Source organism: Plectropomus leopardus, chromosome 21, assembly GCF_026936395.1.
Source record: "Plectropomus leopardus strain MGB_pleo_1.0 chromosome 21, ASM2693639v1, whole genome shotgun sequence".
NCBI lineage: Eukaryota > Metazoa > Chordata > Actinopteri > Perciformes > Serranidae > Plectropomus > Plectropomus leopardus.
In genome coordinates this window covers 28260193-28272692 of record NC_142196.1, presented here as the reverse complement: position 1 = coordinate 28272692, position 12500 = coordinate 28260193, and the positions used below count along the sequence as shown (strand labels likewise).

Genomic DNA, 12500 nt, shown 5'->3' with positions numbered 1-12500 from the left:
TCAATGATAAACCCTGAGGGACCGTTAGTTATTAACTCTGAGGGACCGTTAGTTATTAACTCTGAGGGACCGTTAGTTATTAACTCTGAGGGACCGTTAGTTATTAACTCTGAGGGACCGTTAGTTATTAACTCTGAGGGACCGTTAGTTATTAACCCTGAGGGACCGTTAGTTATTAACTCTGAGGGACCGTTAGTTATTAACCCTGAGGGACCGTTAGTTATTAACTCTGAGGGACCGTTAGTTATTAACTCTGACTCTTTTTTTTCCAGTGTCAAATACTCTGCACACAAAATCCAAAAACTTTTCAAAATCCGACTATAAAATAAATTTAAAAAAGAAACGCGTAAAGATCATTTTCTGCTTTCACTGACTGTCCTAACACAACTGTCCTAATCATAAATATCAAATATTCATTAATTTAAGGATTTTAACCCTTTAAATGCCAGGTTTATGACATGATGCCACTATGTGTTTAGACGTTAATTTTTTTAATAATTATTTTCAGTATACTACGACTGACTACAAACCAAACACCCTGAAAAATCTGCAAGGAATCACAAAATTTGGTGAATTTTTCTGTAATGAGCCTTAAATGCGTCAAATACCCAAAACTGTGATGAAATCTAAAATCCGTCCTCAGTTGTTTCCGTTCAGGACTTTTCCGGCATCAATAATCCTGTCAGCGAATCTCTGAACTCACACACACGAACGGCTCGACCTCTCCGGCTGTTTGTTCTGGAACATTCCTCGGTTGCTAAGGAAACAGCTGGTACACACACGCACGCACGCGCGCACACACACACACACACACACACACACACACACACACACACACACACACACACACACACACACACACACACAGCGAGACATGACCAAACCTGTCAGGACAATACATGGAAACGTGAACAAAGTGTGAGCGCAGAAACGGGAACAACGGTGACGCTCAGAAAGACGGGAAGAAAGAGAGAATAAATGAGCTTGAACAAACTGAAAAAAATTGAAATAAAAATAAAATAAATCAGGTGAAAATGACAGAGACACAACAAACTCACGAGAACAAAAATATGCATTTATAAAAATCTAACTGATAGAAATTCAACAATTTTAGGAAAGAAAGAGATGAAAGAACCCATCTGAGATGAAAATGAAATGAAGGGTTTACGTTAAGATGAGATAAAATGAGACGAGATTAGATTCAACGAGATGAAATAAAATTAGATGAGGTGAAATGAGATTAGATGAAATAAAATTAGATGAGGTGAAATGAGATTAGATGAAATAAAATGATGTAAAATGAGACGAGATAAAATGTAGTTAAAACAAGATGAGGTTCAGGGAGATTAGATTGGATCAAATGAGATTCGACAACACAATCTGAGACGAGATCAAACAAGATGAGAACAGATTCAGTGAGATTAGATAAAATAACATGATGTCACTTGAGATTAGATTCATGAAAAAAAATTACATAAAACAAACTGAGATTAGATTCATGAAAAAAATTACATAAAACAAACTGAGATTAGATTCATGAAAAAAATTACATAAAACAAACTGAGATTAGATTCATGAAAAAAATTACATAAAACAAACTGAGATTAGATAAACTGAGATTAGATAAACTGAGATTAGATAAATGAGATCAGATAAACTGAGATTAGATAAACTGAGATCAGATAAACTGAGATTAGATAAACTGAGATTAGATAAATGAGATCAGATAAACTGAGATTAGATAAACTGAGATCAGATAAACTGAGATTAGATAAACTGAGATTAGATAAATGAGATCAGATAAACTGAGATTAGATAAACTGAGATCAGATAAACTGAGATTAGATAAACTGAGATCAGATAAACTGAGATTAGATAAACTGAGATTAGATAAACTGAGATTAGATAATCGGTTCCTGATTGGGTGAAGTCAGAGATCAGTCTGCTGTCAGAGTAGAAAAATAAACAGAAATAAACTCTACTGTGAATAAAGACTCAGGAGCTGTGATTGGTGATCAGTTATCAGCTCACCGGATCTGTTTCCCCTGATTATTGATTATCGGTTCTGTCTGTAGAGGGAGCAGTGTGAGGAGTTCACAGGAGGAGAAACAGGAGGAGGTGACGAGGAGATCTGCTGCACAAACATAAACATAAACATGTTTACACAATAATCCCTGATGATGTCATCGCCTCACTCTCTCCTCATCAGGCTGTATTGTCCTCGCTCGCCCGTCCCCTCCTCCTCCTCTCATTTATCTCCTCTTCCTCCTCCTCTTTCTCCTCCTCTTTCTCCTCCTCTCTGTGATGATTAAAACTCTTGTTTTTCTAATCGATTCTCCTCAAGGACCATTGATCTGCTGACACACACACACACACACACACACACACACACACAGTTGAAATGAAATGAAACCTCTCGGACTGAACTGAAGGTCGACTCAGACCGTCATCTCTCTGTAAACAGGAAGTGTGTGACGCCCGTCAGGTCAAACGAATTTAAACAACAACGCTGAAAATGCTCTCTGAAAAAAACCGAGAGAAGTTTGTACAAAAAAAAAATCAGTTTTTCCTCACAGCGCAGGAGAGCAGAGGCAGCGGACGTTATGTTTTTAGGGTTTTCGGTCTCATTCTCATTCACACAGTATCTCAAAAACACCTTGAGGAGATTTCTTCGTATTTGGCACAAACGTCCACTTGGAAGTGATTAGAATTTGGTGGTCAAAAATCGAGGTCAGTTTTACCAGTTATCAGTCTTATACTCATGAATGAGATATCTAAAAGGTCTTAAGAGAGCTTCCTTGAATTTGGCACAAACATCTACTTGGACTCAAGAATGAATTGTTTGGATTTTTGTGGTCAAATGCCACGATGACCGTGTTTCCATCTTATTCTCATGACCAGTATCTCAAGGACAGTTTAAGAGAATTTTTTCAAATTAGGCACAAACATCCACTTTTGCTCATGATTTAACTAGTTTGATTTTGGTGGTCTAAGATTTCAAATCTGACCTTTCAAATCAAAGCTGTGACTCCTCAAATTTGGCACGAACGTCCACTTGGACTGAAGAATGCATTGATTGGATTCTGGTTTAAAAATGTTTCTGAAAAAGAAAGTCACAGGAACTTTTTTGACATTTGTTTATGTTTGGATGCAGTGAGGTTATTCGAGATGCTAACAGCAGATAATCTCTCTCTGATAGTCTGAAACCAGAAACACTTTCAGCAGCAAACTGCAGCTTTAATTCTTATTTCGGTAAAATAAAGATCATTAAATCACATCAAAAACCTCTTTTGATGCATTAGATTTGTATGCTGTCCTTTCTTGTCACGTGATGTCATGCAGAGAAAACTGAACTCAGTCTGAAACGATTCACATAACATTCACATTACAAAATAAAAGCCTTTTTAAAAAAAAAAAAAAAGGGAGTAATTCCCTTCACAATAAAGTTGCACAAAAACCGAAGAGGGCAACTACGGTCGACACAGAGCTGAGAGAGAGTGTGTGTGATTGACAGTTGTACAACCACCCAGTACTGCTCTCCTGCTGTTACCATGGAGACGCCCTTCAACCCACCAACACACACACACACACACACACACATACACACACACACACACACACACAGAGAAAAAAAACAGCATAATTTGAATTTCATAGAAAGTTTTCAGAAACAGAGACATAAAGAATCCAGCAAGCTCGGCTGATTGACAGCTGTAGTCATGACAACATCACACACTAATGAGGGCCACACACACGCATGCACGCACGCGCACGCGCGCGCACACACACACACACACACACACACACACACACACACACACAGGCTTAGTTTTGAGTTTCAAAGCTTTAAAGTGAACGCTTTTATTCTGAAGTCTTCCAATTATAGATTTTCACTGTCGACAAAATGAGCGATTTGTTCTTTCACACACACACGCACACACACGCACACACACTTTATTCTTCATGTTGATGAATTATGGATTTCGTGCTCTAATATACTAATGAGGGTCTTTTATTTTTTATCTTGTCTCTCAGCTCTGGACTTCCTGTTTGGGCTCCTTTTATCTGTAATTCAAATACTTTATTTTGAAAATCTCTAACTGCCATCCTGAAACCTTTCATATGCTTTTATTTTGGTGTGTTAAGAATTAATGTATGCTTTTATTCTGAAGTAAGACAATTTTCTCAAATACTTTTTCAAAAACTTTTTTTATTTCATTGATTTTCTGACAGATTTAGTGTTTTATTTTTTGTTTTTTAATTCATTATTTTATTGTTTTTTTATTTTTACAGACCAATTTTCTTTTTGTTTTATTGAATTATTCTTTTTTTTACTATTGCTTTTTAGCTTTACTGATGTATTGTTGTAATTGAATATTTGGTTATTATTTTATTACATTAATGTATTTTTTTAAACTAATTTATTGTTTTTTATTGTATTGATGTATTATCTTTTTTATTGATTTGATTTATTGATTTTGTGTTGACAGACACCTGTAGGACCCCTGTCTTTTATTTTGTAGTTGAGAATCCGTCACTGTGCTCTTTAAAGGCTTTTATTTTGTGTTCTATGTTTGTTAAGGTGATGTCATTTCCTGTCTGCAGGTTCCTCCTTCCTGTTTGTGAACACGTCGGGTCGATACGGCGGTCAGCGCGCTCAGCTGCTGCTGCCGCCGCTCAAAGAGAACGACACGCACTGCGTCAGCTTCCTGTTCTACCAGGCGGGAGGTCGTGAGGGCGCAGCGCCCGCCACGCTCAACGTCTACGTCAAAGGTACGAACACTGCGCCGCTCTCCAGCTCACACAAACACCGAGTCACGGGTACGAGAGCTCGCAGGCGTGCTGACGGCGTTTTTGTCTCCTGCAGAGAACAACAGTCCTCTGGGAGTTCCCGTCTTTAACTCCTCAGGCCCCGCCTACCACATCTGGAAAGGGGTGGAGCTCGCCGTTTCCACCTTCTGGCCCAACTACTACCAGGTAGTACTACTACTACTACTACTACTACTACTACTACTACTATTACTACTACTACCAGGTAACACGTTTACTGCAACAACACCGTGAACCGAGCACAGACCAGGTGTTCCCGGGTGTTTCCAGGTGTTCCCAGGTGTTCCCGGGTGTTTCCAGGTGTTCCCAGGTGTTCCCGGGTGTTTCCAGGTGTTCCCAGGTGTTCTGTAGTTTGTCCGTCCCATCCTTGTGAATGGGACATCTTAATAAGGCCTTGATAGAATTTCTTCAGATTTGGCACAAACGTCCGCTAGTGTTCATGAATGAACTGACTCGATTATGGAGGTCAAAGGTCACTGTGACATTTTATTTTTTTCAAATTTGGCACAGACGTCCAGTAGACTCTGGATGAAGTCGTGATATGTCGGCATGAAAGACGTACCTGTCCGTATCGACACATTTCACACAAACGTCAGACAGGACAAACTGATGTGTGCTGACTCTTCACAGGCTGAAAGTGTGAGATAAAAACACGTCGTTTTATTATAACATTTAAATTAATAAAATGTGGCGTCTGATCCGACTCAGTTTCTCTGAGACGATCGCAGCGTGAGGACAAATATTTGTCTTCAACCTGCAGCTGAACCGTCTCACTGCTGTCACCACAGAAGAAGAGAGACTGATTCAGAACAATACAGCCAATCACACACACACACTCACACACACACACACACACACTCACACACACACACACACACACACACACACACACACACACACACACACACACACACACACACACACACACACACACACACACACACACACACACAGGTGTTGTGGGTTGTGAACAGGCTGCGATTACAAGCATCCCATCATCTCAGCAGGCGCCACTAATTAGCTGCATCGCCACAGCAACGACAGATTCACCTCGTTAGAGTGACGAGTTAATGAGAGGAGCAGAGAGGGGGAGGGAGCCGAGGCAGGAAGTGAGTGCGTGGCGGCGAGAGAGGAGGAAGAATGGAGGGAAGACGAGTCAGGGCCGAGAGGGAGGACGAGGACGGGGACCACTTCCTGAATCTGGGCGTCAACAGGAAGCTTGTGCCGCCGGTTTCCGTGGCGATAACACTGTGGAATGAGTGCACACTCTCACATGCACACACACACAAACACACACACACTCCTCGCCGGACTCAACCATTAAATGATCAGATTTTGGGGTCAAAGGTCACTGTGACCTCACAAAACATGTTTTTGGCCGTAATTCAGGATCTCAGCCGGGATCTAACGAGCTGTCAGACAGGGTTCTCGTTTCGTGTTTTTGGTGTTTGTTCTGTTAATATTCTTCTTCTTCTTATTATTATTAAGAATAAGAAGAATAATTTAACAATCATTCATTAAATACAAAATAAATACATTAAAGAATAAAAATCTACATTGAAAAAGGGAAAAAAAGCATTTCTGTTGGTGTTTTCTTTGATTTTACACAAACAGACAGATGACAGTTTATTACACAGAAACCTACTTCCCTCCACAGCCACCCTCGCACTCTCATGCTTATTAATCATGACGATGATGATAAAACTGGGACAAAATAACATCACAGTAAAGGAAAAATCACAACACTTCTCTGAGTTTTACACGATTTGATAAAGATAAAGATGAAGTTGTGCCATATTACCTCACAATTTTAAAAGACTTTAACACACACGTCCACGAACCACAAATGCATTTTAACGCACATTATCATCCGACAGTGATTAAAAAAGTCCTGACTCTTTTCATGTAATAACTCATGATAATAATAATAACGTAATAATAATGATGATGTGATAATAATAATAATAATGATAATAATAATAATAATGATAATAATAATAATAATAATGATAATAATAATAATAATAATGATAATAATAATAATAATAATAATGATAATAATAATAATAATAATAATAATAATAATAATAATAATAATAATAATAATGTGGTGATGATGCTGATGCTGACTGTGATGTGTGTGTTAGGTGGTGTTCGAGGCGGTCAGCACCGGTCAGAGAGGAGTTCTGGCCATCAAGGACATCACACTGCAGGGACACCAGTGCAGTAAGTACAACACACACACACACACACACACACACACACACACACACACACACACACACACTGAGGCCCCGCCCCCTTGTAGAACAGGCTCCTAATTGGTTAACGAGGTTTGGCTCCTTAATTGGATAATAATGTTAAAAGTTGAACTGGCCTCGTAGAATCAAGGTCAGTGTGTGTGTGTGTGTGTGTGTGTGTGTGTGTGTGTGTGTGTGGAGACAGGGGAGCTCATTAAAATATAAATTGATTAGCATGGACTTTGATCCATCCGTCTGTTTATGTACCTGCCCATCTAAAGACTCGCATTTTTGATGTTGCTTTGTTTTGTTAGCAACACACACACATACACACACAGACTGCACTGTGTGTGTGTGTGTGTGTGTGTGTGTGTGTGTGTGTGTGTGTGTGTGTGTGTTAAATCTCTAGTAAACATCCTTGACCTGAACTTTTTCTTACTGCCTTTTTTACCTCGACTCTGTCCAATAAAGTGATTGAAAACACACACGTACTTGGACACACCCACACACAACCACACACACACCCACACACACACACACACACACACACACACACACACACACACACACACACACACATCCATCCTCCTTGATCCATTTTCTGATTGGTTTGGGGAGATTTTCACTTCCTGCCTCATGAGATCAGGAGAAAAGGTCAGTCCGAACTGTGGAGACATCAGCCAGATGATGATGTCATCAGTGTGTGACCTTTGACCTCTGTGCTGTGTGTCCTCAGTGAGCACGCCTCACTTCCTGCACATCAAAGGCGTGGAGGTGAACGCAGGACAGACGGCGACGTTTCACTGCACCGTCAACGGGCGACCGCAGAGCAACCTGCTGCTCTACCTGCAGGTACCCATCTATACTGATCAATAACCATCAATAATCATCAATATTCATCAGCATTCATCACTGCTAATCAGTCATCATCAATATTCATCAATGCAAATCAATACCCACAAATACTCATCAATACTCGATAATACCCATCAATAACCTCTGACACTTAACAATACCAATCATTGCTAATCAATACCCATCAATACTCATCAACATTTTACATTGCTAATCAATAATCATAAATGACCAATACCCTTAAATCTCCAGCAATACTAAATAATACCCATCAATACTCAACAATACTTAACAAATCTAATCAATACCGTTCAATACTTAACAATACTAACAAATGCCAATCAAAACTAATAAATAATTGACAATACTTATCAGTACTAAATACTTATTAATACTCATCAGTGCTTAATAATATTTAATATTAATCAATACTTGACAATACTCATCAATACTAATCAAAACTAAACAATACCTAAATACTAATGAACACTAATCCATTATTACAATACCCAACAGTACTAGTAAATACTCATCAATAGTCACAATGCCCAACAGTACTAATCAATACTTATCAATAGTCATCAATAAAATACCCAACAGTACTAATTAATACTCATCAATAATTGACACTACTTATCAGTACCCAACAATACTCATCAATACTTACAATGTCCAACAGTGCTACTAAATACTCATCATCACGACATACTTCAGTACCCATCGATACTAAACACTAATCCGCAGCCATCAGTACTGATCAATACTGTGTGTTTGTGGTCGTCAGGGGATGGGCGGCCGTCAGGCGGTCGTCAGGGAAACCAAACCCGTGAACTCTCGGCGTTACGTGGCGAGCTTCGACGTGGAGAACACCACCAAGGGCGACTCGGGCCGCTACCGCTGCCTCGTCCAATCGGAGCGAGGCGTGGGCGTGTCCTCCTACGCTGACCTCACCGTCAAACGTGAGTCCTGTCCTCTGATTGGCTGCCGACCTCTGGAGTGTTTTTAATGAAATATTATTTATTTACTGTCTGTTTCAATCTGTCTCTGTCTCTGTGTCTCCACCTGTCTTACTGTCTCCACCTGTCTTACTGTCTCCACTTGTCTGTCTCTGTCTCCACCTGTCTGTCCTCCATCTGCCTGTCTCTGTCTCCACCTGTCTGTCCTCCATCTGCCTGTCTCTGTCTCCACCTGTCTGTCCTCCATCTGCCTGTCTCTCTGTCTCTCTGTCTCTACTTGTCTCTGTCTCTGTGTCTCCACCTCTCTGTCTCTTTCTCCACCTGTCTGTCCTCCATCTACCTGTCTCTCTGTCTCTGTCTCCACCTGTCTGTGTCTCCACCTGTCTCTGTCCCCAGCTGTCTCTGTGTCCGTCCTTCAGATCAAAGCTGCAGTTTGTCATATTTTTATTTTAATGACTCGATCGTCAAACGAGGAGTTTTATTAAAGCTGCTCGTTACTGTGTGTGTTACAGCGTGTGTGTGTGTGTGAGTGTGTGTGTGTGTGTTACAGCGTGTGTGTGTGAGTGTGTGTGTGTGTGTGTGTGTGTGTGTGTGTGTGTGTGTGTTACAGCGTGTGTGTGTGAGTGTGTGTGTGTGTGTGTGTGTGTGTTACAGCGTGTGTGTGTGTGTGTGTGTGTGTGTGTGTGTGTGTGTGTGTGTGTGTGTGTGTGTTACAGCGTGTGTGTGTGTGTGTGAGTGTGTGTGTGTGTGTGTTACAGCGTGTGTGTGTGAGTGTGTGTGTGTGTGTGTTACAGCATGTGTGTGTGTGAGTGTGTGTGTGTTACAGCGTGTGTGTGTGTGTGTGTTACAGTGTGTGTGTGTGTGAGCCTCATTAAACCTCCGTTTGTGTAAAAAAAGGAGAATCAGCTGCGTTTTGTCAAAGAGTGTCTGCGTTTGTGAAGATGAATCACTCCAAAGTAAAAGCCTCTGTTTCTTCCTGTCAGAGTGTTAGCGCGCTAACCCGGCCGCTAACACACACACACACACACACACTGTAACACACACACACGCACACACACACGCTGTAACACACACACACGCTGTAACACAAACACACACACACACGCAGGTGTGCGGCGTGTTAATGATGACTCATTATATGACGGCGCTGTCACTCGTCTCAGAAGCATCACTTTCATCTGCGCCCGCTCAGCGAGGATTCTGGGTATTATCCTCTCCCATCATGCCGCTCTGTCGGAGAAACGCCGAGAACAAAAACGAAGATCGTTTAATAAATTTTCCTCCTGCTCGTCACAACGTCGTAATCAATACTGAGAGTGTATTGATTATCGTCCCGGTATCAGATTTGATGTTCATCTCTTTATGATCCTCTCTGTATGTTTATCTTTTTCTCCATCGCTGCAGTAAACATGTCAGCTAAAAGTACGTACGGATAAACAGGAAAATATACTTAAAGTACCAAAAGTAGACGTACACAATTTAGAAATTTTAAAAAAGAAAAGAACAAAGAACACACCCAGAAAATAACCCTAACCCTTTAAAATAAAAAAAGGGAAAAAATTAAAAAACTGTTAAAAAAGAAAGAAAAACAATACTATAATAATAATAATATAAAAAATGACCTCAAAACTCCAGATTATCGAAATAAATAGATAAATATCTTCAAAATAAAGAAAAAAACTGATACTGTAAAAAGAAGAACCTCATAGCAGCTGTAACAATGCAGATTTCCCGACTGTGGGACTAATAAAGGATTATCTCATCCTAAAAAACCTCCAGAAACTCTGAAGAAAATTAAAAACACATTTAAAATCCTGCCCGAAATCTTAGAATAAACTCAGCTGTTTATCAGAATATTAGCCAAAGCAGAGAAAAAGCTCCTAAAATGAAGAAATGTTCAAGTCTTTAAAATGTCCTTTAATGCTAAAAAATGCCCAAAAAGTTTCGCAATTTTTCTAAAACACTACAAACATCTTAAAATTCCACAAATGTCCTAAAATCCTAAAAAAATATCTTAAAATCCTAAAAATTTTCTAAAATCCGAGAAACGTCCTTAATTCCAAAAACCGTCCCGAAATCTTAGAAATGTCCAAAAAGCCTAGAAACGTCCTGAAATTCTAGAGATGTTCTAAAATCCTAGAAACAGGAATGGGGCCGCTGATGGACGGAGACATTCTGTCTGTCCTCAGCAGGACGATCACGTCTCCACACACACACACACACACACACACACACACACACACACACACACACACGGGGTCGGGTCGATGGCTCGTCTGATCGCTCTGCAAACACACACTCACTGACAGGTGAGTGTGTGTTTGTTGGTCACATGACCCGACACATATCCCACAATCCTCGGCTGCTAAACCCCTGATTGAACTGTCACTCAATAAGTGTGTGTGTGTGTGTGTGTGTGTGTGTGTGTGTGTGTGTGTTTTATCTCACACACACAGGTGAGTATTAACCCGAACATGTTACATGATAAACACGCATCATTACACACCCATCCTACTTACTGCGTGTGTGTGTGTGTGTGTGTGTGTGTGTGTGTGTGATGAAGTGGGTCAGGAGGAAGTAGAGCAGCACCACCGAGGATTCTGGGTAATGGAATCCAGGTCTGCCGTGATTCGCCGAAGGTCACGAATATTAATTAACTCGTTAACTCCTTCCTCCCTCGTTAAGGTGTGTGTGTGTGTGTGTGTGTGTGTGTGTGTGTGTGTGTGTGTGTGTGTGTGTGTGTTACTGATCCTGGTTCTGTGTGTCCCTCAGAGCCCCCCGTACCCATTGCCCCCCCTCAGCTGACGGCGGTGGGCGCCACGTACCTGTGGATCCAACTCAACGCCAACTCCATCAACGGCGACGGACCGATCATGGAGCGAGAGGTGACTGCTGGGGGATTTTGGTCTGAGAGGTTCTCTATGAGGTTCTAGTCATGTCCAAAGAGGTTCATGTCCAAAGAGAACATGTGGGCTCTCTGATGTTCCTCTGGGGGTCTTTGAAAGGTGGTCCAGTTGTTCCTTGAGTTTTAGTGATCCTTCTGAGGTTCTACTGATCTGTAATGTGGTTCTTAATCATGTTGTCTTAGGAGTTCTAAAGGTTTTAAGTATTTTTTGATGAGGATCTTTGTAAGGTTTCTAGTGGTCCTTGATAAGGTTCTAAGCTATGTGAGGAGGTTCAAGTGCCCCAATGTTTTCTCAGAGGATGTTTTATTGGTTCTGGTTTTGAAGATCTTTTGTGTGGCTGATGAGCTTCTGGAGATCTGTAGGAATGTTCTAGTAGCCCTTTACCAAATTGTAGAGCTCTTGAATAAGTTTGAAGGTTCTAGAGGTTTTTTTTAGTGGCTCTAGAGAAGGTTCTATTTTAGGCAGTTCCAGTGCCCCAAATTTGTGTGCCAAAAAAAGGGTTCTACAAATACTTTATCAAGCTGTTCTAGTTCTAGTAGGCCTTGACCAAGCTGTAGGGCTCTTGAAGAAGTGTCAAGGTTCTAGGGATCTTTAAGGGGATATTACAGTGGTCCTTGAGAAGTTCTAAGCTATGTAAGAAGGTTCTAGTTCCCCAATTGTTCTTCTGAGAGGATGTTTAAGTGCGCCAAAATAAAAAGGTTCTATAAATCTTT

General features: G+C 40.6%; 1 protein-coding gene across 6 annotated transcripts in view; it reads left to right on the top strand.

Moving 5' to 3' along the window:
* The window catches only part of LOC121940330 (receptor-type tyrosine-protein phosphatase mu-like), a 121753-nt gene that overhangs the window by 37066 nt on the left and 72187 nt on the right, over positions 1-12500 (top strand). For all 6 annotated transcript variants that reach the window (XM_088072210.1, XM_088072213.1, XM_088072211.1 and 3 more), the window contains exons 3-8: positions 4606-4773; positions 4868-4977; positions 6978-7056; positions 7807-7922; positions 8710-8884; positions 11654-11766. In XM_088072210.1, the coding sequence (XP_087928336.1) occupies positions 4606-4773; positions 4868-4977; positions 6978-7056; positions 7807-7922; positions 8710-8884; positions 11654-11766 (761 nt within the window). The remainder of the gene's footprint in view (positions 1-4605; positions 4774-4867; positions 4978-6977; positions 7057-7806; positions 7923-8709; positions 8885-11653; positions 11767-12500) is intronic.